Here is a 27,313-nt window from a genome sequence, read left to right on the forward strand (position 1 = left end):
GCAGCAAAGAAATTGGCATAAATGTACAAGCCTTCCTTAAGAACAACGAAGCAGTTCCGCTATCTATCAGTTACCAGTATCTCTACGCAAGTGTCGAGACTCAAGTTGCAATTGCATCTGTCATTTTGGCTGGAGTTTATATCCTTATTGTATTTGAGGTAAGTTCCTTCTGTTTATTGATTGTCAGCATATTATATTCTATTCTATTTCTGACAGAGTGTGCAAAATGTTGGGCAGAATGAATGGGTTTAGTAAGACTTCCATGCTTTCTGAAATAATTGTAATGCTCTAATTTAGTTATATAACTGAATAAGGTCCCTGTTATAGTTAAATTATTAGCCAATAAGTATGAAAATCTGAGACAATCTTTGATTTTTGTCACATATGGAAAGCCATACGACTTTTCTAGGAATAATTGGTTATAAAATGTTTGTCAATAATAAAGTGAACCTGCACTAACAGCCAATTTAATCTGGAGAATATCACTCAGTTTTGATTGATCACTGGGGTAAGAGGAAAATTAATTTGAATATGCAATATTTCTTTTGTACTGCTTTTTAGATTACTATTTTGTCTGGAAACTCTGGATTTTTACAGGGAGGAACTAAAGCATGGTTTAGAACAGGGAGGAGGAGGGGTTTTGTTTTAGCCAGAGGGTGGAGAATCTGTGGAATTCATTGCCGCAATAGCTGTGGAGGCCAAGTCATTGAGAATATTTAGAATGGAATTTGAGTAGTCAGGGCATCAAATGTTCTGAGGAGAAGGCAGGAGAATGGGGTTGAGAGGGATAATAAGCCACCGATGATGGAATGGCAGAGCAGACACAATGGGACAAAAAGCCCAAATCTGCTCCTACATCTTACGTTTTTTTGGTTTAGGAGAATGATCAGGGTAAGTTTTGAGACAAACATAAAACAAAGGCTACAATTTTATGTCCTGTGACTGTATTATTTCAGAATTTTGTTTTTAATTATTATTCAATGCTTGCTCCACAGTTTAGAGCACAAAATAAAGGTTGGCTCTCTAGCACAATAGCTCTCTCAGTGGCCAAGGCCGTTGTATCTTGCTTTAGATGAACCATTAAATCATCTTGCTCGTGTGGATACAAAAAGCCCCATGACAGACTATTAAAGACGAGCAGCTTGGTTCATTCCAATCTAGCCAGAATTTATCTCACAAGCAATATTTCCAGAAGAATGTTTTTGTTTTGCAGGGACAATTGTAAGGCATGCTGTGATCCTGTTGGACAGGATAATCTTTTGGTGTGTCTACTTCCTTCCAGTGTAGCAATTGACACTGGCTGGAACAAGGCATAGGAGCTGAATTAGGTAGCTGTCCCATCAAGTCTGCTCCATTATTCTGTCTTGGCTGATTTATTATCCCTCTGAACCCTACTCTCCTGCTTTCTCCCTATAACTTTTGACAGCCTTACTAATCAAGAACCTACCAACTTCCCATTTAAATGTACCAAATTACTTGCCCTTCACAGCCAACTGTGGCAATGAATTCCACAGATTCACACCCCTCTGGCTAAAAAAAATCCTCCTCATCTCTGTTCTAAAGGGACATCCTTCTACTCTGAGGCTTTTTCCTCTGGTCCAAGACTCCCCCTCTGCAGGAAACGTCCTCCCCACATTCAAACTATCTATTAAGTTTTCAATAGGTTTAAACATGATCTCCCTCAATTTTCTAAACTCCAGCGAGTACAGACTCAGAGCCATCAAATGCTCCTCATGGGTTAATCCTTTTATTCCCTGAATCAATCTCATGAACCTCCTCAGGACCATCTCCGATGCTAGCACATTTTTTTTCTGAGATAAGGGGTCCAAGACTACTCATTATACTCTGAAGTATGGTCTGAACAATGCCTTATAAAGCCTCAGCATTACATCCTTACTTTTGTAATATAGTCCTGTCAAAATTAATGCTAACGTTGCATTTGCTTTCCTTACCACCAACTCAATCTTGCAAGTTAACCTGAAAGGAATTCTACATGAGGTCTTCCGCAGGATTCCCACTCACCTTCTACAAGTTAAAGATATGGTAGTGGGAACTTGCCCAGGTCCAAGCTCTCCCTGTCCCTTTGTCACGTGTGGAATATTCCTTGTTTCAGTCCCATTCAAATCTTCTTCCTCAGATTTTATGTTGAAGACTATATTTGTGCAGCTTTCAGCCTTTATACAGAACATGAAAATGCCGTTACCTTCACTACCAATTTCCACTGTGTTCTCAGCTTCACATGGTCCACATCTGATTCCTTCCTTCCTTCCTCTGCTCAACATGTTTCCTTGAATCAGATGATAGACTGGTGACAATTATCCATCATTGGACAGGTCAGTGGACCATAGAAGAAATGAAAGGAGGAGGGGCACCAGAGGGAGGTGTTGGGAGATGAGAAGAAGAGAAGGGATAAGAGGAGAGTCAGAATGGGAGGAGTGGGGAGAAATTACAGTAAGTTAGAAAAATTGATATTCATGCCATGAGGTGAGAGGCTACCCAGACAGAAAATGCCCTTTCAGCCTGAGAGCGGCCTCAGCACGGTTGTAGAGGAGGCCATTGACTGACACGTTAGAATGGGAACAGGAAGTAGATTTAAAATGAGTGGCCACCAGGAGATCTCGCCTGTCGTGGCAGATGGAGTGAAGGTGCTCGACAAAGCTGTCCCTCAATCTATGTCGTGTCTCACCAATGTAGGTGAGGCTGTGCCTGGAGCACTGGATACCATCAATAACCCCAACAGACCAGAGGGGGAAGTGTTGCCTCACCTGAAAGAATTGCTTTGGGGCCCTGAATAGTGGCAAGAGAGGAGGTATAGAAGCAGGTGTAGCAATTGTCCCACACAGAATAAAAAGGTGGGAGGGGGAATGGAACTGCCTTTTGGCTTTTCCCCCTTCCATTCCAGTCCTGCTGAAGGACCCCGGCCCAAAATGTCGGCTGTTTATTCCTCTGCATAGATGCTGCCTGACCTGCTAAGTTCCACCAGCATTTTGTCTGTGTGTGTTAACTTATAACTTTACTTTATTCCAGGCTGAACTGTACCAATTAGCAAGAGATCTGTGGGGGGAAAAAGCCTGAATTTTATACTATTTTTAAACTAGCCAGAATTGTTGAAGCACTTACAAAACCAGGATTAAAGCCAGCGCTCCTTGTCTAGAGTATTAGGGGACTGAGCTATGCAATGCTGCATACTTTCACTGTGAGTGACAATAACGGCAGCCTCCTACAGTGGGTAATAAGAATGTGAAACACAAGTCACGACTCAGAATATCTTCCTCCGGCTGACAGGCTCTCTGTATCCTGCTGATTATCCTAAGTAGTCCATCAATGAACACTATGTGCATGAGTGATCTGCATGAGTAATAATCGCAAAAGAGTAAGTCTGTAACAAAGGCGCTTGTTCAGTGAGGAAGGGTATCATTCGCCAAAATATTTTTATTTAAAGCTGCAAGACTCTGAATAATGCAGAATATACCCGGTGGCCACTTTATTAGGTACACCTGCTCGTTAATACAAATATCTAATCTGCCAACTCAATGCGTAAAAGCATGCAGACATGGCCAAGAGGTTCGGTTGTTCAGACCAAACATCAGGATGGGGAACTAATGTGATCTAAGTGATGTGGACTGTGGAGTGATTGTTGGTGCCAGACGGGGTGGTTTGAGTATCTCAGGAACTGCTGATCTCCTGGGATTCTCACACAGAGCAGTCTCCAGAGTTTACAGAGAATGGTGCGATAGACAGAAACCATCCAGTGAGCAGCAGTTCTCTGGGTGAAAATGCCTTGTTAAGGAGAGAGGTCAGAGGAGAAAGGCCAGACTGGTTCAAGCTGACAGGAAGACACCTGTAGCTCAAATAACCACACAGTACACTCACAGCTTCGCTGAATACACAACACATGGAACCTTGAAGTGGATGGGCTATAAAGCAGCAGCTGCAGCTGAAAAAGACCACGCCAGAATGAAAGGTGTACCTAATAAAGTGGACACTGAGTGTAGTGATCCAATTATATTTTGATATTCCTCAACAAAGAATAATCAACAGGCAAAATACTCTGAGGGAATGTAAATCACAGTAGAATCATTTCTTTTTGGCACTTGCTTCTTATGCATATTTTATAAGTGTTTAATTTTTCATGACTATTAGAAATTAGCTATGAATTTCCAGTTAAGGACATCTTTGTCTGGCTTTAGATCTTTTGAGAATCAATTGGTATTATGTTAGACTATTACTTAGTTCACCTTTACCATGTGCAAATACTAGTTTAATTATTGAACAGTTAGTTGTATGAATAGGTTAGAAGTTTACCCTCTTAATTGTTGTAGTTTTTAAATCCAGTCAGTAGCATTTACTTTTAGATTAACGGGATTAGATTAGATTCTAGCAAGCAAATAGGATTTAAACATAAAGCAGTCTGCAGATGCTGAAAATCCGGAGTGACACACACAAACTGCTGGGGGTAACTCATCAAGTGAAACTGCATCGATGGAGAGAATAAAGAGTAGAAGTTTCAGGCCAAGAATCTTTATCAGGACTGTAAAGGAAGGGGGAAGAAGCCAGAATAAAAAGGTGGGGAGGGAGGTGGCAGGATGAGAAAGGAAACAAAGAGATCTGAAGTGTACACTATGATCTGAAAAATCTATCTGGTTACATTACATGGTTTATCGTATTCAGGAATACTATTTTCTAATGGAAAATTATCTTCCTTTTAAATCAAATTTCCTTTCCTCAAATGAAGTTTTATTCCTATCTTAAGCAAGGTACTAAAGGCTGGTATTTACTCCAAGTGCATTACAGAAAGAATGCATAATACATTAGAGCAACATCAGCAGGAAAAATTGATCATTCAATGCTTCATCTTATTTAATCAGTTCATAGGTTATTCATAGGCACCTCAACTCTGTTTGTCTACTATTGCACCTTATCTCAGCTCCACGTTTATCTTGGTCTTGGTGATGGAAGACATTTTCACTCTTCCTCCTTGGCTTTGATTCTGAAACTACAGCTTACTATTGTCTTATTTTTACTTCCAGTTTTGCCATTCTGAAAATTGATTGTTTCTTAGTCTGTTAATTTACATTCTCTCTCCCTCTCTCCCTTTCCTGTCCCAAAAAATATTCTTAGCTCAAGTCCCTCTCCTTCTCTCTGTCTCAAAAAATAGAGCCCACATCCCACTTCCTCCCACCCCCTCTCCTCTGCGTGTTTTTCTCCCCTTCTGTGCCTGTCTTTTCAAGGTGTTCCCACCATGCTCTTCCCACACCACTTCCAGTGTCTCTTCACTGAGCGGCTGCAACAGGCGATGGATGCCGTGGCATGGAAATCTGGCCCGTGCGCATCTGAGGCCAGACATCTCCCCACCCCCTGCACCTCCCTTCAGTCCTGCCGATGAACCAATGAACCAGACTTGCAGTACACTGCACTAACAATGTCCAATTGTAAGAAAAACATTCAAGGTAGTCATTTGCACCACTTGTTGGACCATGCACCGCCTCAGATGCATCCTTCCCTGGGTCGCTGTAGCGGGTGATGACACGGTGCGCAACAAGCCCAAGCTTATCTCGGCCACTATGCAGAAACTTGCTAGAGGGGTAAACCTGCAGTACTTGATGTTCTTAATGTCTAGCAGTGTCTTGTAATCATTAGAAAGAGATAAAGGATAACCACACAACCAAAACTACCAATGGTGTACCACACAACTATTCTTTTGTACACTATCAAATGCACAGGCAGATGAACTTCTCGGCTTCAGTCCCCTTCTAGTTTTCCCAAACCAGAAAGAACATGCTTTTGCTCTTTCTACCTTTTCTGAGACATTTCAATGACTCAAATTCAGTTTTTTTTTCCATAATTGGTTAATCTAATGATTGGAACTTAAATCAAAATCAAACACCTTCATTCAGAGCTGGAGTGGAAATGTTCAATGCTCAACAGGAATTCTTCCAGCAAGAACTATCCATCCGCTGAAAGAAAACATATGCCTTACTATTCATATGTTTCTGTATCAACACGCGTCAGAGACATAGACTCAAAACACTAGATTCTGCAAATGCTGGAAATGTAGAGCAACCGATATAGATTAGGGGATCGCTTCATCGCTCTGTCTGCCACAAAAGGCGGAATTTCCCGGTGACTACCCATTTTAATTCTATGCCCCATTCCCATTCCAACATATCAGACAGTGCCCCCCCCCCCCCACTGCCAGAGGAGGCCACATTCAGGTTGAAGGAACAGCATCTCATATTCCATATGGGTAGCCTCCAACATGATAGCATGAACACTGATTTCTCTAACTTCCCACTACACTCTTCCCTCTTTTCCCTTCTCTCTTTTACTATTCTCCATTCTGGCTCTCCTCATGCCCCTTCTCTTTTCCACACTTGCTTATCACCACATTCTGGTGCCCCTCCTCCTCCCCTTTCCCCCATGGTCCACCTTCTTCTCTAGTCAGATTCCTGCTTCTTCAGCCATTTGCCTTTCCCACCATGATGCACCATCAATAACTCACACTGAGACGTAAGGCGAGATATCGGCTTTTATTGACTGGAAGAAGGAACCAGGAGTGAGTGTCCATCATACTATGTCCTGGAGACTGAGGCCGAGCGTCAGGCCTCAGATCGCCTTTATCCAGGGGCCTGTGGGAGGAGCCACAGGAGCAGTCAGCAGGGGGCGTGTCCAGACAGGCACATAGTTCACCACACACCAATCACCTCCCAGCTTTTCACTATATACCCCTCCCCCACTTCACCTGGCTTCACCTACCACCTTGCCAGCTTGCATGTCAGAATCAGAGTCAGGTTTATGATCGCCAGTATGTGACGTGAAATTTGTTAACTTAGCAGCAGCAGTTCAATGCAATGCAAAATATAGAAGAAAAAAAAACAAAATAAAATAACCATAATAATAAATAAATAAGTAAATCAATTTCATTATATGTATATTGAATGTACTCCTTCTCTTCTTCCCACCTTCTCATTCTGGCTTCTCCCCCCTCCCTTTCTGATCCTGATGAAGGTTCTTGGCCTGAAACATCGACTGTTTATTCCTCTCCGCAAGTGATGCCTGACCGGCTGAGTTCCTCCAGCATTTCGATTTTGTTTGTTCCTCTGGATTTCCAGTATCTGCACAATCTTCTGTGCTTACAGCTTTGAGGGAATTCTTATGTATAGCTAATGAAATTTAAAGTACAGAAATGCAAATTGTTACATATTGGTAAGAAGGATAGGGAGAAGCCATAAAAATTGATCACAAAGGGAAAGCAGGAACTGAGATGTACATAAACCTTGGCCATATTAGCAGAGGAATAAATAGAAATACATGGAAGTGACTTTAAAACTTTGAAATGCACACTGGACAGTTGTGTTTAATTCTATACATCTGACGACAGGAGGTGTCATAGCCTTAAACACAAAATACTCTGCAGATGCTGGGGTCAAAGCAACACATACAACAAGCTGGAGGAACTCAGCAGGTCGGGCAGCATCCGTGAAAATGAACAGTCAATGTTTCGGGCTGAGACCCCTCATCAGGACTGAAGAGGGAGGGGGCAGGGGCCCTATAAAGAAGGTGGGGGGACGATGGGGAGGAGAAGGCTTGTAGGTGCCAGGTGAAAAATCAGTGAGGGGATAGATCAAGGGGTGAGGGAGGGGATAGGCAGGAAAGGTGAAGAAGGAATGTAAGGGAAAAGCACTATGGGTAGTAGAAGGAGGCAGAATCATGAGCGAGGTGATAGGCAGCTGGAGGAGGAGGCAGAGTGAAACTGGGATGGGGGAAGGGAGGGGGAGGGAATTACCAGAAGTTGGAGAATTCAATTTTCATGCCAAGGAACTGGAGACAGTATATGAGGTGTTGCTCCTCCAATCTGAGTCTGGCCTAATCATGGCTGTAGAGGAGGCCATGTATGGACATATCTGATGCACCATCAATAACTCACTCTGAGACGTAAGGGCGAGATATTGGCTTTTATTGACTGGAAGAAGGAACAACCAGTGAGTGACCACCATACTACATCCTGGAGACTGAGAGGCCGGGCTCAGGCCTCAATCGCCTTTATACAGGGGTCTGTGGGAAGAGCCACAGGAGCAGTCAGCAGGGGGTGTGCCCAGACAGGTATATGTAGTTCACCACAGTATCCGAATGGGAACGTGAAGCAGAGTTGAAGTGAGTGGCAACCGGGAGATCCTGTCTGCTGTGTCATAGCCTTGGAGCTTGTATGAAGGAGAATGATGAGAGCTCTACTTCAGCATGGAAACAAGCCAGTCCGTCCACTGAATCTGTGCCGACCGTCATCCACCCATTCACACTGATTGCACTTCCATTCTCTCCAATCAACTCTCACCCTTCAGACTCGCAATTCTAGGGACTATTCCCAGTGGCCAATTAACTGACTTGCATGCGCATTGTAAGGTGGGGGGGGACATTGCCACACATGTAAACTCCACACAGGCACACTCGAAGGTTGGATTGAACCAGGCTCTCTGGAACTGTGGAACATTGGCTGTCCTACCCGTGTCACTGTGCCGCCCGTAAACATCCTCAACTGAGAGGCGAAACAGTTGTCTTAAATTTTTCTAAAAAATTAAACACACGCATTGTAAATATTTGTTTTGCACGGACTGGAGTAGCATTGTAATCTCGATGTCTTGAGCAAAGACAATAAAGTTCTATTCAATTCTATTCTACCTTGCATGTTGCACTTTCATTAAAATAGTGACAAAATGTTGAAAGTAGGAAATATTGTAATAGTTGTTTCATATGGGCACTGCATCCTGAATGATACAGTGATGCCTTTTCCCTGGCAGGTATTGACTGCGCTCACTCTCGTTAATACATTGCCTGGAACAACTTGGCCTACATGTATTTAGTGCCGATTTGTAGTTGTAGGCCCACTTTCTTGCCCAACAAATTTAAAATAGTTTTAGCAGTTCTAATGAAATGCATGCGTCGGTGTTGTAGAAAAACTGGGTGAAACATCCATCATCATTCTCTTTAGTTCTCTAGCTGATAAGGAAGACCATAGGTGACTGTTGCTGCAAGAACTTATTACAAATCATATCAGCCTATCTACAATACAACCTGCCTGCAGCATCATCTGAACCTTAATGCACGTAATATAGTCAGCACAGATTACCCAAGCCTATATCAATTCTGTTCACTGATTCAAATAAAAATGATTGTTAGCAGCGGTAGTTCACCACTTGGGGGTGCTGCCTGTTTTGCATTACAGTCAGAGAGTCGGAGAATGCTACAGCACAGAAACAGACACTTCAACCCATTTAGTTCAGTCCAGACTATATTATCCTATGATTATCATAGAGTGCATCACAAGAGTGGAGAGCTGAAAATCAAAATGCTAAACCTATGCCCAAGCCAAATCTTGGTACACAGATATACACATGTGGAACAGTTGATGGGTAAAGCAAATGTAGATTAATGTGGTTTATGTTGCTTTATTCCAGTCCCTTTTTAGCCATTGTGAATGTGACTATGAAGGCTGCAATACTGGAATGAATTCACAGGGTAGTGGCATTCTTTGTTGAAATTTTAACACGCCAAATTCAAAGGTTTGTATGTTAAAAGCACCAGATAATTAAAGTCAAAGTAGCTTTATTATTAAAATACGTGTATGTTACCATATGCTACCCTGAAATTAATTTTCTTGTAGGCATTTACAGGAAAGAAAAAATACAGTATAATTTTGTGAGAATCTATGCATAGACTGACAAATGCCCAATGTGCAAATCAAGCTATGTAAATAAAAATAACACCGAGACCACACGTCGGAAAATGTCTGTGAAAGTGAGTCTGTAGGTCATAGCATTAGTTCAGAGTGGCGGTGAGTGAAATGATCCATGCTGATTCTGGAGTCTGATGGCTGAAGGGTAATACTGTTCTTGTCTCTGATGGTGTGAATTTTAAGACTTCTGTACCTACTGCCTGATGGTAGGAGACAGAAGAGGGCAGCTGAATTTACCAGATGAAGGCATGTCCAAAAGTAGGTAGTTAAGTTGTTGGTTGAACACCAGGTACAATGTAACGAAAAACCATAGGTTTTCTTAACGATGGCATGGAAGCTCATTACAGTTTAATGTACAACATCAAGATTGCTGTCAATCAAGTTCATGTCCTGAGAAGTGCCAACGAAAGTGAAGGAGTTTCTGACTAGAATATTGAATTTATCATTGGGACTAAAAATATGTCTTCAGCCTTCCCAATATTGGAGATAACTTCTGCTTATTCACTATGGGATGTTGGAAAAGTTGTCTGTGTTGTGAAAAACTGGCTTCAACAGGAAACACACTGGAACTGTTGCCTATGTTTCAGAGAAGTTTTTCAAAGAGCAGCAAGGTGTATTGAGAAACTGGAGGAACAACTGTTATATCCTGGTTGGTAAATGGGAAACGATTCAGATAATGAAGGGATTGAGAGAAGGAATGGTAGAGGAGAGAACAGAAGACTTGATTAGAAGGGTATGTCAGAATCTCATCCTGAGTTGGATAAGATCAGAAATCCAGAGTACATGATGTCCTGGCTGAAGTTTTACTAGTTTTACCAGGGGAATTATGTATGTGACAATTTTCTATAGAACAAATGAGACAGAATTCAAGGCTGGAGAAGGATGGGGTGGAGGACAGAGTAAGGAGTGAATAATTAACCAGGCTGAGAAATTTTTATATCAATGAAGTTATCAATGTGCTGACAGGTATCTGGGCAAGAGGGTAGGAAGTGTAACATGTTCAAAATCCAACAAGTTGTTGATGGAACAAAACCTGCAAGAAGGAAATACTGCAAGAATATATTGGAAAGGCAGATCAATTACTTACAATACTCAATTTGGTTGACTGAGTCTGGCCTTCCATAAATACAGAACCAGGTTTTACATCTACCTAGATACAAGAGATTCTGCAGAAGCTGTAAGAATTCAGCAATGTGCACAACAAGCTGGAGGACGTGGCAGGTCAGGCATCATCCATGGAAGGAAATTACCAGTTGGTGCTTCAGGCTGTGACCCTTCATGTTTATTTCCCTCTTTGGATGTTGCCTGACCTGCTGAGTTCCTCCAGCATTTTGCAAGCATTGCTTTGATGTCTGCCTGCTTGGTTAAAAGGAAATCAGTTAATTGATCAATGTGAGGGGAATGAATTTGAGATCTTCAAGTGGAGCAGTGGCATAGTGTGTACATAGACAGGAAAGTAGAAAGAAAGAAGTTCCATGCCTTTAGTTTCTAGTGTATTGATGCTGTAATTGAGCTGGCAATCTTCCTAAAACAGTGTCTACAAGGTGACGATGATAATGTTCATTCTTTCTATCTGGAATTCATTGTTGTTAAGAGGGAATGGCAATTTTCCATTGCCCATGCTGCTTTGAAAATGCAGTTTTGAAGTAGACCACATCACCTAACTGGTCTCGGCTATGTCAGCCAAAATCCAGAATCTCCAAGCATTGCACGGACACTTGTACGGACAACATTGTATCAACTGCTTTGTGGGGTTCTATGTACTTTCTCGTGCAGTCTGTGTGAGTGCTAAAGAATGTGAAAGCCTGTGTCTTTGACGAAGGATAATCATGATAAACAGCAGCTAAACAAGTGCCATCATTATCTGACTGCTCCTGTGGTGTTTCTCATCAGGTTCCATGTGTGAAGTGGGTTCAGTTCATCTCCCAGCTAATTTCACAGTGAAATAGTGCTCCTATTTTGTTCTCGCTTTCAGTGTTCCATTTATACATGCTATGTTTTGCCTTGACAGGAAGCGAGACTGCCATAGCCCTGCAAAAGAATGGTATTTTTTTCTTTTCTCCTGTACTCCACCATGATATTTTAACCTACAGTGTGGTGGCTGGTGCTACACTTCACAGCGCTAGCGATCGTGGTTCAATTCCTCCTGTCATCCGTGAGGAGCTTGTAAGCCGTTTGTCCCGTGACCATGTGGGTTTCCTCTGAGTGCTCCAGTTTCCTCCCACTTCCAAAGACATGCAGGATAGTAAGCTGTAGGCATGCTATGTTGACTCTGGAAGCATGGTGATACCTGCTTGGACTGGGGCAATGCTTGACTGGTTTGGTAGTTGACACAAATGATACATTTCACTGTACTTTTTGATTTTTCAATTACATCTGACAAATAAAGCTAAAGTTTTTTAAATCTCACATTCACTAGGCTATGTAACAAAGGAATTCTTCGAATGGTTCATGATGTCAAAGCTCTGGCCAGTTTTTCATCAGGGGCACTTAAGAAACTCTTAGATAGCCAGACGGATGATAGAAAAATGGAGGGTTATGTAGGAAGAAAGGGTTAGATTGTTCTTAGAGTTGGTTAAAAGATTAGCACAACATCGTGGCTGACAGGTTTGTGCTGTGTTTAATGTTCAATGTTTTATGTTCATCTACTTCCTGAGTTTTTTGAGCAATGATTGTCCTTCAAAGAATTAGAGGAGCTCACCCTGATGCCAGCATAACAAGTATTTCAAGTCGGTGCTGGGAAAATACAAGTTATTTTAGTTTAATTGAGCCTTTCGACAAGGTAAAATGTAAATATACACCAATGCTTGTGCTCCGTGTAGTAAAGGGAGACTTGTATAAGACTTTTCAGATGCTTAGGACACTCTAAAGAACTTTGCAACAGAAGAACTGATGTTGATGCACAGTCACTCTCATAGTGGTGGTGGTGAAATCACTCTGGTTGAGTATGATGTTCTCTTAAGGAGCTGTCTATTGGTGGGTCCTCAGGTGGCTGTAGATGCTGATCCAGGATTGATGTTTTCCTCTGGCCAAGAGTCACTGGTGGCTGTCATCACACCCGTTCAGTCTCTCCTTTCACAACCGCTGCTTGCGTTCTGTGACACAACAGAAGTTGTTCTCAGGTAGCACAGCTCCCTCTTGAGCAGAATTCCTGGAGGTGTATCTATCGAGTGCAATGTCTTCCCAGTTTTTAGATGTCACGATGAATTTCTTCAGGCTGTTTCTGATGTTATCCTCGAAGCATTTCCTTTGCCCCCCACCACCCCCCGGACTTGCGGGCTGTACTGATTAGGCTGGCTGCCTTACTGAGGCAGTGAGAAAGTATACGGTAGATAGAGTCCAAAGGGAAGGCAGATTTGTGTGATCTGGACTCCTGGCACTGTTTGCAAGATGCTGACTATCAACTATCAGAAACCGAAGATGGAGGTTTGATCCTGAGGTGAACCTTAGTCCACATATCTGTATCATAAGTAACAAGCAATATTTTTTACTCTGTAACACCAGTGGAATTCACCCAGTGTCAGCTCACCTCCTGCTGAAAATAGCATTGTCTTTATTTCTTGGACTCGAGGGACAGCACATGTTTCTGCAGAAAAGTAGATGCTGGAAATCTGAAATAAAAGGTGCCAGGAAATGGTTAACGTCTGCGAAGGTAGAAAAATAATTAGAGTTTCACGTCAGTGACCTTTCCTCGGAACTGAGAGAAGATAAAAATCAGCTGAGTTCGGGAAAAGGAATGAGGGGAGTTATTTTAAGTATAAATACAAGGATGTGTGATAGATGGCCCTTGGGAAGGGATAGAGCGAGGAAGAGAGTGCAGAGGCAAAATGGGATAGGAAAGGGGCAAGTCAAATGAAACATAAAATGTATCCAGCTCCATGACTGGAATTGACTTGGTTCGAACACCCAATTTCAGTTTGTGTTCAGAACTTTATGACTTTTTTTTCCTAACTTTCTGCATCAGCTCCACAACATTTAATGAGATAAAAACCTCTGACTATGTCCAGTCCTGTTGAAGGCTCTTGGCCTGAAGCATCGACTATTTATTCCTCTCCATTAATGCTGCCTTAACTGCTGAATTCCTCCTGCATTTTGTGTATATTATGTTGGCTGGTTCTAAAAGCTTAACCCTGCTGCACTGCTCCTGCAGTCTCACAGTACCGTTTCTGAGTCTAATATAGTTGAATCATCTGTGGTCTGATTACCCTGCTGATATAGACGTTCTCAATGTTATCTCATGAGACGTTCCTTCTCAATGTTATCTCGTGAGGCTAAAACAAAATGGAATCCTGTCTTCCTGCACACCTGTAGCAAATTTCTATAATCATGGGCACTAGCCGCCCTAGCATCGAGGACGTCTTCAACACGCCTCAAGAAAGCATCCATCACGAAGGACCCTCACCGCCCAGGACATGCCCTCTTCTTATTACTAACATCAAGGAGCAGGCAGAGGAGCCAGAATCCATACATACTCAAATACTCAGTGTTTTAGGTACACTGTCTTCCCCTCTGTCATCAGATTTCTGAACGGTCTAGAGTCTACTTCATTATTTTGCACTCTTTTTGAACTACTTATTTAATTTTATCCATTCCCATTGGAACTGCCAGTAAATTTTATGTGTTGCGCTGTACTATTGTTGCTATGCAACAAGCTTCATGACATATTTGCCTCTACCAATACCCCTGGCGGTACTGCCCTGGAGCGCATGTTGAGTTGCATACACTCACCACACTCTGTGTGAAAAAGACCTACCTCCGGCATTCCTCCTATACTTTCCTCTGATCCTCTTAAAGTTATGCCCCCTGCCTCTGGACATTTCCGCCCTGGGAGAAGGTATCTGGCTGTCCACTCTTTCATTCTGTACATCTCTCCCAGGTCGTCTCTCATCATGGACCATACTGAGAATGTTCCTCAATGCTGTGGATGAACCTGGCTTGCACTTCAGAAATCTGGTCTACTGGCTTAACACGCTCTGGGATGTTCTGCAGTTGTGGATGCCGTTATATAATTCATCCCTCCTTACTCACTTCTGCTGATTCAGCTCAACCTACTTCTTGTTTATTTCAACTACACACACTGTATTAAGTCGGTAATGCATGGTATGGATCATGGGCCCACTCGTACTAAAAGATTCTGGTCATGTTGTTTGCTGAGCATTTCTGAATATCTGAGCACGTTTGTCATAACATTGACATTGTTACATTTTCCTCATAATTACCTCAAAAGGCTGCAGCAGTCACCTGTAAATATTGTTGCTCTTCAGTGACTAAAGAAAGTTCATTTTTCTAATGTTCTCATTAGCAACAATAAACCCATTCCCATCGTAACTAATTTATTCACATTTCTTGTGGCTGGATGACAGTTCTTTTTTCACTCTTTACATTTGTATTTGCATCGTGTGTATTATTGTGCTTATTATAATGAGATGCTCAGAACGGTAGCAGGTTTCCCATTGAAGGAGGAGGCGGGAACGGGATCAGTATGCAGCCCGAGTGGTGGAGCTTCGGTAATTTCAAACAAATTATCGTGCTTCGCTTCACCAGCTGGAATCCAATTTTCTCCTCGAGGGAAACTTGCGGCAGAATAGAGGATCAGATGGGAGGCCATTCTGCCACCTTTTTGCTGCTTGACCACTCATCAGGGATTTTCTTTTATCAGTAGGCGCACAGATTTACTGGGTGAGGCTTTATAAGGCATTGGACAGACCACACTTTGGAGCAGTTCGGAACCCTTATCTAAGAAAGTTTGCGCCGGCATTGGAGGGGATCCAGAGGAGGTTCAGAAGTATCATCCTGGGAATTAAAGGGGTAACATATCAGGAGTGCTCCATACCTCTGGGCCTGCACTTGCTGGAGTTTAGATGAAACGGGGATCTCATTTAAGCCTAGTGAATATTGAAAGACTTAAGTAGAGTAGCCATGGAGAGGATGTTTCAATAATGGGGGTGTTCTATGACCATCTGTGGAATTCATTGCCAGGGACGGCTGTGGAGGCAAAGCCATTGGGTATATTTAAAGCGGAGGTTGATAGGTTCTTCATTAGTAAGGGTATCAAGGGGGAGAATGGTACAAAAAGGGGGAGAAGGCAGGAGAGTGGGGTTGCGAGGGATAATAAATCAGCCATGATGAAATGATGGAGCAGACTCACTGGGCAGAATAGCCTAATTCTGCTCCAGTGTCTTATGGTCTGATGGTCACTGTTGTTGCTGATTAACTGGACTCTGAAAACAGGCACTTGCTCCTCAAGTTACACTTTATATACTTGTTCACAAGGAGAACATAACCCTGTCACCAAACAGTTCTAAAGTCTTAACAAATGGTCTTAATCTTTGCTGGATAATAGAAATCCAGTCCATCCTTCAACTCCAGTGATGTAATTTCCTTTAACTTCTTTTAGTTTCATTGGTAATTAGTACTGGTGATTGGTAATATTAATTGGCTTATTCTAGAACATGCAATAAAATTGGGCGCCATGGCTGCTTAGCAGTTAGCGGAATGCTGTTGCAGCTAAGGTTTGGAGTTCAATTCCCGCTCTGTCTGTAAGTTCTCCCTGTGATTGTAAAGGTTTCCTCCGGTTTCTTCCCACGGTCTAGAGATGTACTGGTTAGTAGATTAATTGGTCTTGATACGCCTGCAGCCCCCTCCTTTTTGAGAATCGCAGGATTGCTATTGATTTAGGTCAGGAGACCCAGGAAATGAGAGAGAGACGTGCAGAATGTCTTGCCCCCCTCCCCCCCGGCGATATAAAGCTACGGGAAACGGCCATTGTCTCTTGGAGACGGAATTGTGTATTAAAATACTGTGCTTCGTGGAAGCCCTCAGGCAAAGTGGGCTGGTTGGTGGAGGGATTGCATCACCCCCAACCTGATTGACATCTGCGTCCCTGTGAGTCAGGATAAAAGAGGGTCTGTGGGAACAGCCCCTCAGACGCACCCAAAGAAACGCTAGCGATCCCGTAATAGCAAAAGCCAGTGCGAAGGCCACGTGCGTCCATTTCCATTTGCCCCGGAATCGGTATGCCTTGACCACGGAAGAACGGTTTTAGCTAACAATGGGGAAATCAACTCCCAACGACTCTCGAAGGATTGACATCATAAAAGGACTGGACAAGTTTTAACCTGTCTTTCTCTCAAACCAGAAAGCTGCAGCTTGAATGAACTAAAGTGACTTTTATATTTATATTGGACAATACATTAGCCCCTAGACAACGATAGAGCTATTTTTTATTGATTATTATTATACCTGCACTTTTAGATTTAGTATTGATGATGTATATCATTGATATTATTATATGCATTGATATTATTTTTGTGTATCTTTATCAATAAATACTGTTAAAAATAGTACCATCAGACTTCAATGGACCTCTCTATATTTGCTGGTAAGAGACCCAGTTACAGGGTACATAACAGTCATTATAAATTGTCTTGTGATCAGGCTCCTGTTAAATTGCTGGGTTGCTGGGCAGTGTGACTCACTGGGGCTGAAGGGTCTGTTCTGCACTTTATCTCTAAATAATATGCAACATGGAACATTACAACACAGTACAGGCCCTTCGGCCCACAATGTTGTGCTGACCATTTAACTTAAAAGTTAGATTAGTTCAGTCTAACTCTTCCCTTCTACGTCGCCCTGCATTTTCTCTGATCCGTGTGGAATGGATCATCTATTATTGTCACTGAAATCCAGTATGGAGATTTTGCATTCCATCCAGACAGAGGCACATTGACGTGGTGCAAAAGGAAAGCAAAAATGAGTGCAGAATAGGGTGTCGCAGTTACAGAGAAAGTGCAGTGCTCTTTACGCCTGTAGATGGGCTCACTCTGATTCAGGGCCAAAACACACTGAAACTAGTCTTTGAAGTACTTTGGGTCATCTCTAAGACCATCTAAGGAACAAAGAAGCATGTTTTTATTAGTTGCTTGTTTAAGCAGAGGAGGATTCCACGTGTGGGGGGAGAGGTGGGAATCTAGAACTCAGATATGGCCGTGTGTTACTGTTAAAAATAAGGAGTCACCCAAATTAAGACTGAGGTAAGCTGAAATTCTTTTCCTCTCTGAGGGAGCTGTGAGTCTTTGGAGCTACAAGAGCCTGCGAGTGTCACCACATATCCCAGCGCCAGCGTAGCATGCCCACATCACCTGTCAGAACACAAAGCTTTTTATCCCCCTTCAAAGTTTGGGGCAAGCAAAGTCATTGAATATTTTGAAAGCAAGGTGTGAAAGTTTACTGTGTTAGAAAAGCATGCAGAACTAAGGTTAAGTAGATCAGTCACCATCTTACCAAATGGGAGAACAGGTTTGTGGGGCTGAGTGGCTTACTCCGGCTCTAAATTTGTATCTTATGTACCTGGCACTGGGCTGCATTACACGCTGGCCTGTTGCCTTTCAAAGAGGGGCATGGATTAGAAAATCAAGGAGATAGGGATGAAAATCTGTTCATATCCACCCCCAAGGAATTGTCCACTCAATGGCCACTCACTTAGGTACACCTATACAGCTCACCGACCTGAGTGAGTCACCTCTTCTCTCACTCCTGATCTCTGAATTGCCACTGTTCAAATCAGTGTAGAAACTGACAATTGAGTCTATTTGGGTCACACAAGCATATACTCAGTGGCCACTTCATTCAGTGCACCTTGTGCACCTGCTCATTAATACAAATATCGAATCAACCAATCGTGGGGCAGCAGCTCAATGCAGACATGGTCAAGACTCTCAGTTGTTGTTCAGACCAAACATCAGAAAGGGGAAGAAATGTAATCTAAGAGACCTTGACCGTGGGATGTTTGTTGGTGTCAGATGAGGTAGTTTGAGTACCTTATAAACAACTGATCTCCTGGGATTTTCATGCATAACAGACTCACAGAGAATGGTACAAAAAACATCCAGTGGGCAGCATGGGTGAAAATGTCTTGTTAATGAGAGGTCAGAGGAGAATGGCCAGACTAGTTCAAGCTGACAGGAACTCAACCACGCATTAAAACAGCGGGTGTGCAGAAGAATGCACACTCTGAATGCATAGTATGTCAAATGGTGCACTGAACAGGCTACAGAAGCAGAAGATCATGAGCATACACTCAGTGGCCAGGTACAGGAGGTTACTGATAAAGTGGTCACTGCGTGTAGATTCTTTCAACATAAGGTGAGGCCACTCAGTCCACCGTACCAAGATCAATTCACTTCAGGAATGCATGGAGCTATAGCGCACGAGGAGTGGCCCAGTGCAGAAACATCGAATACTAAAGAGCATGCACTTAATACGTTGAGAAGGGGAAGTTCAAAGGAAGTGCGTATGGCAAGAATTTTACATAGTCAGCCATCGATGCCTCTATCAGGCTGTCAGAGGCAGTGGTGGACGCAAATGTGATAATGATGATTTTAGGTAGAAAATGGAGTGATATGGATCATGTACAAGCAGAAAAGGTTTAATTTATTTGGTATTGTGTTTGGTACAGACAGGCCTGGTTCTGTGCTGTACTGTTCTTTGTTTTCAAATCACACTGGCCAGGGAACTCTCCTTACGTTCAGCACTTCTCCAATGTGAAATAGAGAATGTTATTTGTTAGGGGATTTCTCGGCAGGGCTTTCAGCAAAGATACGTCAGAGGCGCGGGAGCAGTTGGGAGGAAAATCCTGACCGATGTGTGTTTGCTGCTCTGATCGAGCATTGGCAGCAGAGGCAGTGGACCATTCCATCTAATCAGGGCCACTGCTGGAGCTAGTTCCCAGCTCAGAAAGCTCTACTTAATCCTTCTCTCTGCTCTTTCTGTGTTTGTTGTGCTATAAATAGCCTTGTAGATCAGCAAAAGCATTGAACATTCTTAATTGCTGCTGTTTTCCTTGCTGTTAGTACTAATGTTTTGCATTGAAGCATAATTCCAATCAGGCAATACTTAATTATTTGAATGTTCCATTTTAAGTTTTTCAGTTTTTAATTTGAATGATTCTTGCATGATGCCAGGAATGAATATCTACCCAATAAAAATTAAATCCAGGGCTATCTCTTTACATTGATAGAAAGTAACATTAAATCAAAACAAAAATTGTGAATGCTGGAAGTACTCATTGATTCAGATGGATAGAGAAGTGTAAAATCTTGTTTCAGAATTATGGATTAAATATACAATTTAAATAACATTGTAGAATAGAATCAAGATTCAAATCTATTTAAAAGGTGTACATTGAAACATGCGGTGAAATGCATCCTTTTAGTTAACAACAAACAAACACACGAGGGTGCTGGGGCAACTGTTGCCACACGTTGCGGCAACAGCAAAGCAAGGCCACAGTGCTCGGCTGAACAACACAGGAACGCAACAAGCAGCAAAACAACAACAACCTCCCTCCCGCCCACCCCCAGGACAGGGTGGCTCCAGCCTCCAGTAGATCCGGACTCGCAGGCGTTGGCCCTTTGACTTCCTCAGCGGACTCGCAGACTCGGGCTCCGGTTATCATTACGTTACCAATGTGATGGAGCAAAAATACAACTATCACTTAATGGTCCATCAGCAACATGGCAAAAGTGACGCTTTGAGTAAATGAGAAAATAATAACACAAATGATATTTTGCCTAGAGTAAGGCTTAATGCGCAATTAACTTAAAAAAAATTATTGGCATACAGTGCAGAGTGGACCCGTTAGGCCTGCAGTTACACTGCTCCGCAATCCTCTGATTTAATCCAAGCCTAATCACAGGACAATTTACAATTACCAACTAACCTACCAACCGGTAAGTCTTTGGACTATGGGAGGAAACTGAAGCACCCGGAGGAAACCCATGTGGTCACAGGGAGAACGTACAGGGCAGCAGTGGGAGTTGAACCCAGATTGCTGGCCACTATGCCACTATGCCGCCCAACCTGCCTGGGATTGTTTATAGAAAATGCCAGAAGTTTAAACAGTACAGAATTATTTGCAAAGATTTTTTTTATTGATTTGCAGCTCAGCATATAACAGGTAGTCTGTTGGAAAGTTATTGTTCTAAATGACCAAGTAAGAGTGCGGAGTTCGATGTGAATAGTAACCCAGATGACATCACAAATGACCAGTACCGTCGAAGGCATCTATTTAGGAACTTGTAGTTCATTTATTATATTTTAATTGTTTAAGCTAATTCAGCAATAAGGAATCTGAAGTGATCAAAAAAAGAGGTCCATGAGACAGAGGTTTGGAATGCCCTTCAAGTTAAGACAGCCTCATTTCTCACCTGTTCAACCTTCCTTATACTCCTAAAACAGGGGTGCCTTAGAACTGCAATCTGCAAGTTAATACTGATTAAATGATGATGTACTGTCTTTCTGTTTGCTGTGGTTTCAGATCGTTCACAGATCGTTGGCCGCAATGTTGGGATCTTTGGCAGCCCTAGCTGCCCTTGCTGTGATCGGTGATGTAAGTGACCCTTTTCACCTGGCTATATTCCATGTTGTGCCTTTCTGGAGATCTGTTTAGACGGTAAAGGTTTAATTGAAATTATGAAATTAGGTAAACACTGAACTGTTTACTTAATACTTCTCACTGCTGTTTTAATGAGAATATTTAAAACATATGGATTGGTGAAGAGGAAAACAGCAAAGATGTCCCACAGGGTAATTTCAGTGTTGACATGTTTGTTACCTGCGATAGTTGTAATGCAATTACTTGCAGTTGATGAGCTGAATGCCAAAGTGTTATTATCCTTCAAACGGCTATGTTATCCATCTATAAGCGTAAAAGATTCCGCAGATGCTGGAGATCTGTGTAACACACGCAGAACACTGGAGGAGCTCAGTCAGCATCAATAGAGAGGTATAAACAGACAAAGTTTTATGCCAAGACCCTTCTTCATGATTAGAGAGGAAGGGGGAAGAAGCTAGAAGACAGCTCCTTTCCCTTTTCCCCACATTCTTATTCTGGCCTCTTCCCTCTTCTTTTCCAGGAAGGATGCAGAAGCCAGAATAAGGTGGTGGGAGGATGGGGAGGAGTACAAACTGACAGGTGATTGATAAGACCAGGTGAGTGGGAAGCTGGGTGGGTACAGGAGGAAGGATAGACTATAAAGCTGGGTGGTTCAAAATTTTAACCGTTTATTCCTGTCCATAGATGCTGCCTGACTTGCTGACTTCCTCTGGCATTTTTGTGTGTTACCTATCTATGTACAGGTGTGAAAAATCACTCAATATGTTTGATAAAAGAATGAAAATACCTGAAGAATTTGCATTGGACACCCAATAAAAAATTAGGCTGATGTGCTGGAAAACCATATATAGAATCATAGAATTGTTGCAGCAGAGGAGAGCTGTCTTATGCTTTTACATTTTTAACATTAAAATATGTAACCAATTCCATTTTGAACACCAGACGTGACCTTTTTATTTGCCACACTTATGCTCTGATCTTTAACCCTGTGTATTAAAGATCTTTTTCATATCAATCCTGGATCTTTTACCAGTGATTTTAAACCTGTATCCTTTACTAACATGAAGAAAGTCTGCTTACCCTATCCAATCCTATCATGATCATGCACATTTCTAAAGAATCTCCTTCCAACCTCCTCTGCTGTAAGGAGAACAACCCCATATTTTCTAATCTCTCCTCGTTGCTAAAGTCCCTCCTCTTTGGAACCATTCCAGTGAATCGTTTCATCACCCTGTCTTGGGCCATCCCATCCTCCCAAAGTTCAGTTACCAAAACTGGACATAATGCATGTCATTACTCTCTTGACCCTCCTTGCTTTTATACTCTCTGTCTCCATTTTTGAGGCTTACGATCCGAATAATATAATTAATGAACTACTGTCTCAGCCTACCCTTCCACCTTTTAAAGTCATGCTCGTAAGTATGAAGGTCTCTTCATTGTTCCTCTTTCGTTTAGAGTTATACCATCAGTCTATATTACCTCTTATCATTGATTCTGTTAAAAAGGTATCTCTTTACAGAATTGCAAGATCATTGGTGTGTTATGGTATGAAAGGAGGCCTTTCAGCCCATTGAATCCATGCTGACTCTCTGTGGAGCAATCTTGTCAGAACCATTCCCTTGCTCTATCCCAGTTCCCCTCAACTGCATCTCCAATTTCCTTCTTGGATTATCATCCACCTCTGCTTTGATTATCTTTGTAGGCAGCAAATTCTACATTATTATCCCACAACGCATTAAAATGTTTTCTCCTCAGATTTTGGCTTTAGCTCTATCCTAAAGCCTTAAATATGTATCCTTTAGTCATTAACAGTCATCTCATAGAAACAGCTTCTCTTTGTCTACTGTCTAAGCATGTTGTTATCTTGTATGCTTCTAAGGAATATCTCTCCCCCTCTCCCAATCTCCTTTATTCCAGGGAGAATAATCTCTGCCTCTGCAGTCTGCATTTGCATTTACAATTCCCCATCCCTGGAACCATTTTGATTACCCTCTCCTGTACCCGTCAGGGATCCTCACATCCTTAATGTATGCTGACCAGAAATGAATGTACTAATTTAGTTGAGGCATAACAGGGAATAGTTTCTCTGCCTTAAATTTTACTTATCAAGAGTTTGCCTGTTTCACCGGCCTACCTAGATTCTCCTGGAACCTATTATTATACCTTTCTTTGGTTATTACACTTATAAATTTTATGTTCTTATAGATCTTGATGTTTTAGAGTAATACACAGACAAAATGCTGGAAGAACTTCAAAGGTTAGGCAGTATCGATGGAGAGGAATGAAGAGTTGATGTTTCAGGCTGAAACCCTTCATTAGGATGTGACAATTATCCGTCATTTCCTGCCCCCTTCCTGTCCAGTCCGGCTGAAAGGCCTCGGCCTGAGATGTCAACTGTTTATTTCTCCCCTTAGAAGCTGCATGACCTGTTGAGTTCCTCCAGCATTTTTTGTGTGTTACTCTGGATTCCCAGCATCTCCAGAATCTCTTATGTCTTGATATTTAATCCTGTTTTGAATCATCAATAATAAATCGATATATTATATCTAAATGTAGAGAGAGGACATTCATTTAAGGTGAGAGGGGATAATTTTAAAGGAGATGTGAAGGGCAAAGTTTTACACCGAGCGGTGGATGCTGGAATGCGCTTCCTGGAGTGGTGGTAGAGGCAGATACATTAGAGACTTGTTAGAGACATTTAGACAAGCACATGATTGTAGGAAATTGGAAGGATATGTTTCTTGTGTACACAGAGCAGATTAGTTAGATTGCCTATGTGATTATTAGTTTAATTGGATCAACACAACATTGTGGGCTGAAGTGCCTGTTCCTGTGCGGTACTGTTCTATGTTCAATGTTTTAGGTATTAAAGGGTGTAGCAGTTTTGAAAGTAGATAAATAAGTAGGAGCAGATGAAGTATACCGAAGCAAAGCAAGCAATGAATTTGTGATGGCTCTAAATGTCATTTTATGATCCTCACTGCCTATTAGAGAGTTGGTAGAGTATACAATTGTACTGTTAATTTGAATTGAATTGACTTTATTTCTTACATCCTTCACGTACATGAGTAACAAAAATCTTTACGTTACTTCTGCGTCTAGATGTGCAATCATAGTAATTTATAATAAATAGAACAATGTAACATAGAACACACTCAAATCAACGTGAGTTAATCAGTCCAATAGCCTGTTGGAAGAAAAAAGCAAGAAAAGATACACCAATTAACCACTACCTTCCAAAGCTAGTCAGCATAGTTTCACCACTACTTTTCAAAGGTCTTTATGCAGGAGAGATCATATCATGTGAATTTGATTGGGTTTTTTGAAGAGGTGACCAAAAAGATTGATGATGGCTGGGCGGTAGATGCTATTCCTATACAGTTCAGTAAGACTTTTGATAAAGTTTTACGTGGTGGTCTGCTGTGGAAAGCTGGATCATGTGGAATCCAGGAAGAGCTGGCTAACTGGATATACACAACTTTCTTAATGGTGGAAAGCAGAGGTTGATGGTAGGAGGTTGTTTCTTGAACTGGAGAATTGTGGCTAATGTTGTGCCTCAGGGATTGGCACTGAGCCCATTTTTGTTCGTTGTCCATACCAATGATTTGGTTAAGAATGTATAAGGTGTGGTTAGTAAATTTGCAAATTTTACGAAAATAGGTGGTTTAATGGACAGGGGATCTTGATTAGCTGAGTAAATGGGCTGAGCAATGGCAAATGAAGTTTAATTCAGATAAGTGTGAAGTATTGCATTTTGGAAATTCAAATCCAGGTAGGACTAACACAGTGAAAGGCAAGGCCTGAGAAGGGTTTTGCAGAACAGAGGGACTTTGGACAAGTACGTGGTTCTCTGCAAGTACAGTCACTGGTAAATACAGGGTGGTGAAGAAAACTTATGGTATGTTGGTCTTCATAAGTTGAGGCATTGAGTGTACATTTGGGAGGCCATGGTGTGGTTGTTCAGGATGCTGCTAAGGCTGCATGTGCTCAGTTTTGCCTGCCCTGCCATATTAAATTGTAAAGTGTGTTGAAAGATTTACAGGGACGATGCCAGGACTTGAGGGACGAATTTATGGGGAGAGGTGGCACAAGCTAGAGCTTTACTCTTTAGAGTACAGGAGGCTGAGTGGTGATCTGCTAAAGGTGTATAAAATCATGAGGGGCATAGATAGGGTGAATACCTCAGTCTTTCTCTCAGAATGGGGTATCCCTAGAGGACCTACATCTAAACCTTACCTTAAGGTTTCAGGTAATAAGGGAAAGATTTGAGAAGAACCTGGGGGTGTGGTCAACTTTTTTTATGCAAGGGTGGTATCTATGTGGAATCAGCTGTCAGAGGAAGTGGTTGGGGCAGGTACAATAGCAAATTTTATAAGAGACTCAGATATGTTCATGGGTTGGAAACGTTCAGAAGGTTATGGGCCAAATGCTGGCAAATGGGACTTGGTCAACATGGGCCAGTTGGGCCAAAGTGTCTGCTTCCCTGCTGAATGACTGCAACTAAACTCTACAATGAGAAATAGGCAACAAATGCTGATGCGTCCAGATCCTGACTAATGAATAATAAAAGGTTGCATATAAAACAAATTGACTGTTCTATAGCATGATCATCATGTTATAGAAGAAATGAGAGGCTGCACTGGGGATTTACAAACTTGTTGCTAAGACTGGAAAATTGCAGCAATGAGCAAAAATTGAGTAGATAAGGATTTATTTCTTTGAACCAGAGTAGGCCAAGTGGAGAGTTCAGACATATAAAATGATTACTGTGGCAGAGTGAATAGTACATACCTTTTGTCTTAAAAGTGTGTCAAAAACTCAACTGGTTCCACAACCTATGTATTCATTTTTAAGGACTCTACAACTCATGTTTTCAGTATTATTTATTTATTTGACAATAATAACAACAACAATAACAATAATCAATATTATTATTATTATAAGATCATAAGACATAGGAGCAGAATTAGGCCATTCAGCCCATCGAGTCTGCTCCACCATTCCATCTTGGCTGATCCTGGATCCCACTCAACCCTGCACACTTACCTTCTCGCCATATCCTTTGATGCCCTGACAGATCAGGAAGCAAGCAATTCCACCTAAAATATACACACGGACTTGGCCTCCACTGCAGTCTGTGTAGACCATTCCACAGATTTACTACTCTCTGGCTAAAACAAAAATTCCTCTTTACCTCTGTTCTAAAGGATTGCCCTTTAATTTTGATGCTGTTCCCTCTAGTTCTGGATACCCCCACCATAGGAATCATCCTCTCCACATCCTTCCTATCTAGTTCTTTCAACATTCGGTAGGTTTTAATGAGATCTCCCCTGCGGTCCTCTAAATTCCAGTGAGCACAGGCCAAAAGCTGCCAAATGCTCCTCACATTCGTTCCCAGAATCAATATGTTTTTTTCGTATTTGCACAGATTACCTTATTTTGCAGATTGACTGGGTTTGCTGATTCTGTTGTATTTCTTTATTCTACTGTGCATACCTGCAAGAAAATGAGTCTCAAAGTTCAAAGTAAGTTTATTATCAAATTATGTACAGGTCACCAGAAACCCCCCCCCCCCCCGAGCTTCATTTACTTATAAGGTAGACAAGATTTCAATGTAATATATGGTGATATATATATGTAATAATATTTACTTTGAACTTTGAAAAACTCAGGAGCATTGATTTAAAATAATTGTTTGAAAGATTAGAGGAAAGATGAGGAAAAGTAGGGTGTTGGGGATCTGGAACTCACTGAGTGCAAGTTGGTAGGATGTGAAAATCCTTAAAAAGAATCTGGGTGCATCCCCATAGAGCATAGAGTTGTTGTGACTGAGAGACAGGATTATCTCCGGAAGAGCAATCGAGATCATTTAACGGAGACTAGGTGAATAATGAAGTGAATACACGTGAAAGAGCAAAGGCCAGGAATTAATTAGGTTTTGCTGATCAGTAACCTGAGGAGGGAGGTGACCTCAAGCTATGCACGGCTGTTTTGTGATTACTTATGGAAGACAACGAGAGCGTAGTCTGAAACTTCACTTGTATTTTAAAGTAGTTCTGTCAAAGTATCTCATTATTTACTTTTTAACTCTAACACTGGTAAAACATTCTATGAATAATTTAATTCGCATGCATTAGTTGGGATTAGTGAATTAAAGCTTTGTTTCTGGCCCTTTGTAATGGAAATAC

General features: G+C 41.8%; 1 protein-coding gene across 1 annotated transcript in view; it reads left to right on the forward strand.

Annotated features, from left to right (window-relative positions):
• oca2 (oculocutaneous albinism II) overlaps positions 1–27,313 on the forward strand; it is a 507,586-nt gene that overhangs the window by 165,533 nt on the left and 314,740 nt on the right. Inside the window, exons 9-10 of the mRNA XM_059963277.1 lie at positions 5–158; positions 21,048–21,119. Coding sequence (XP_059819260.1) covers positions 5–158; positions 21,048–21,119 — 226 coding nt within the window. The remainder of the gene's footprint in view (positions 1–4; positions 159–21,047; positions 21,120–27,313) is intronic.

Source organism: Hypanus sabinus, chromosome 3 (genome assembly GCF_030144855.1).
Source record: "Hypanus sabinus isolate sHypSab1 chromosome 3, sHypSab1.hap1, whole genome shotgun sequence".
In the NCBI taxonomy this organism is placed as follows: Eukaryota; Metazoa; Chordata; class Chondrichthyes; order Myliobatiformes; family Dasyatidae; genus Hypanus; species Hypanus sabinus.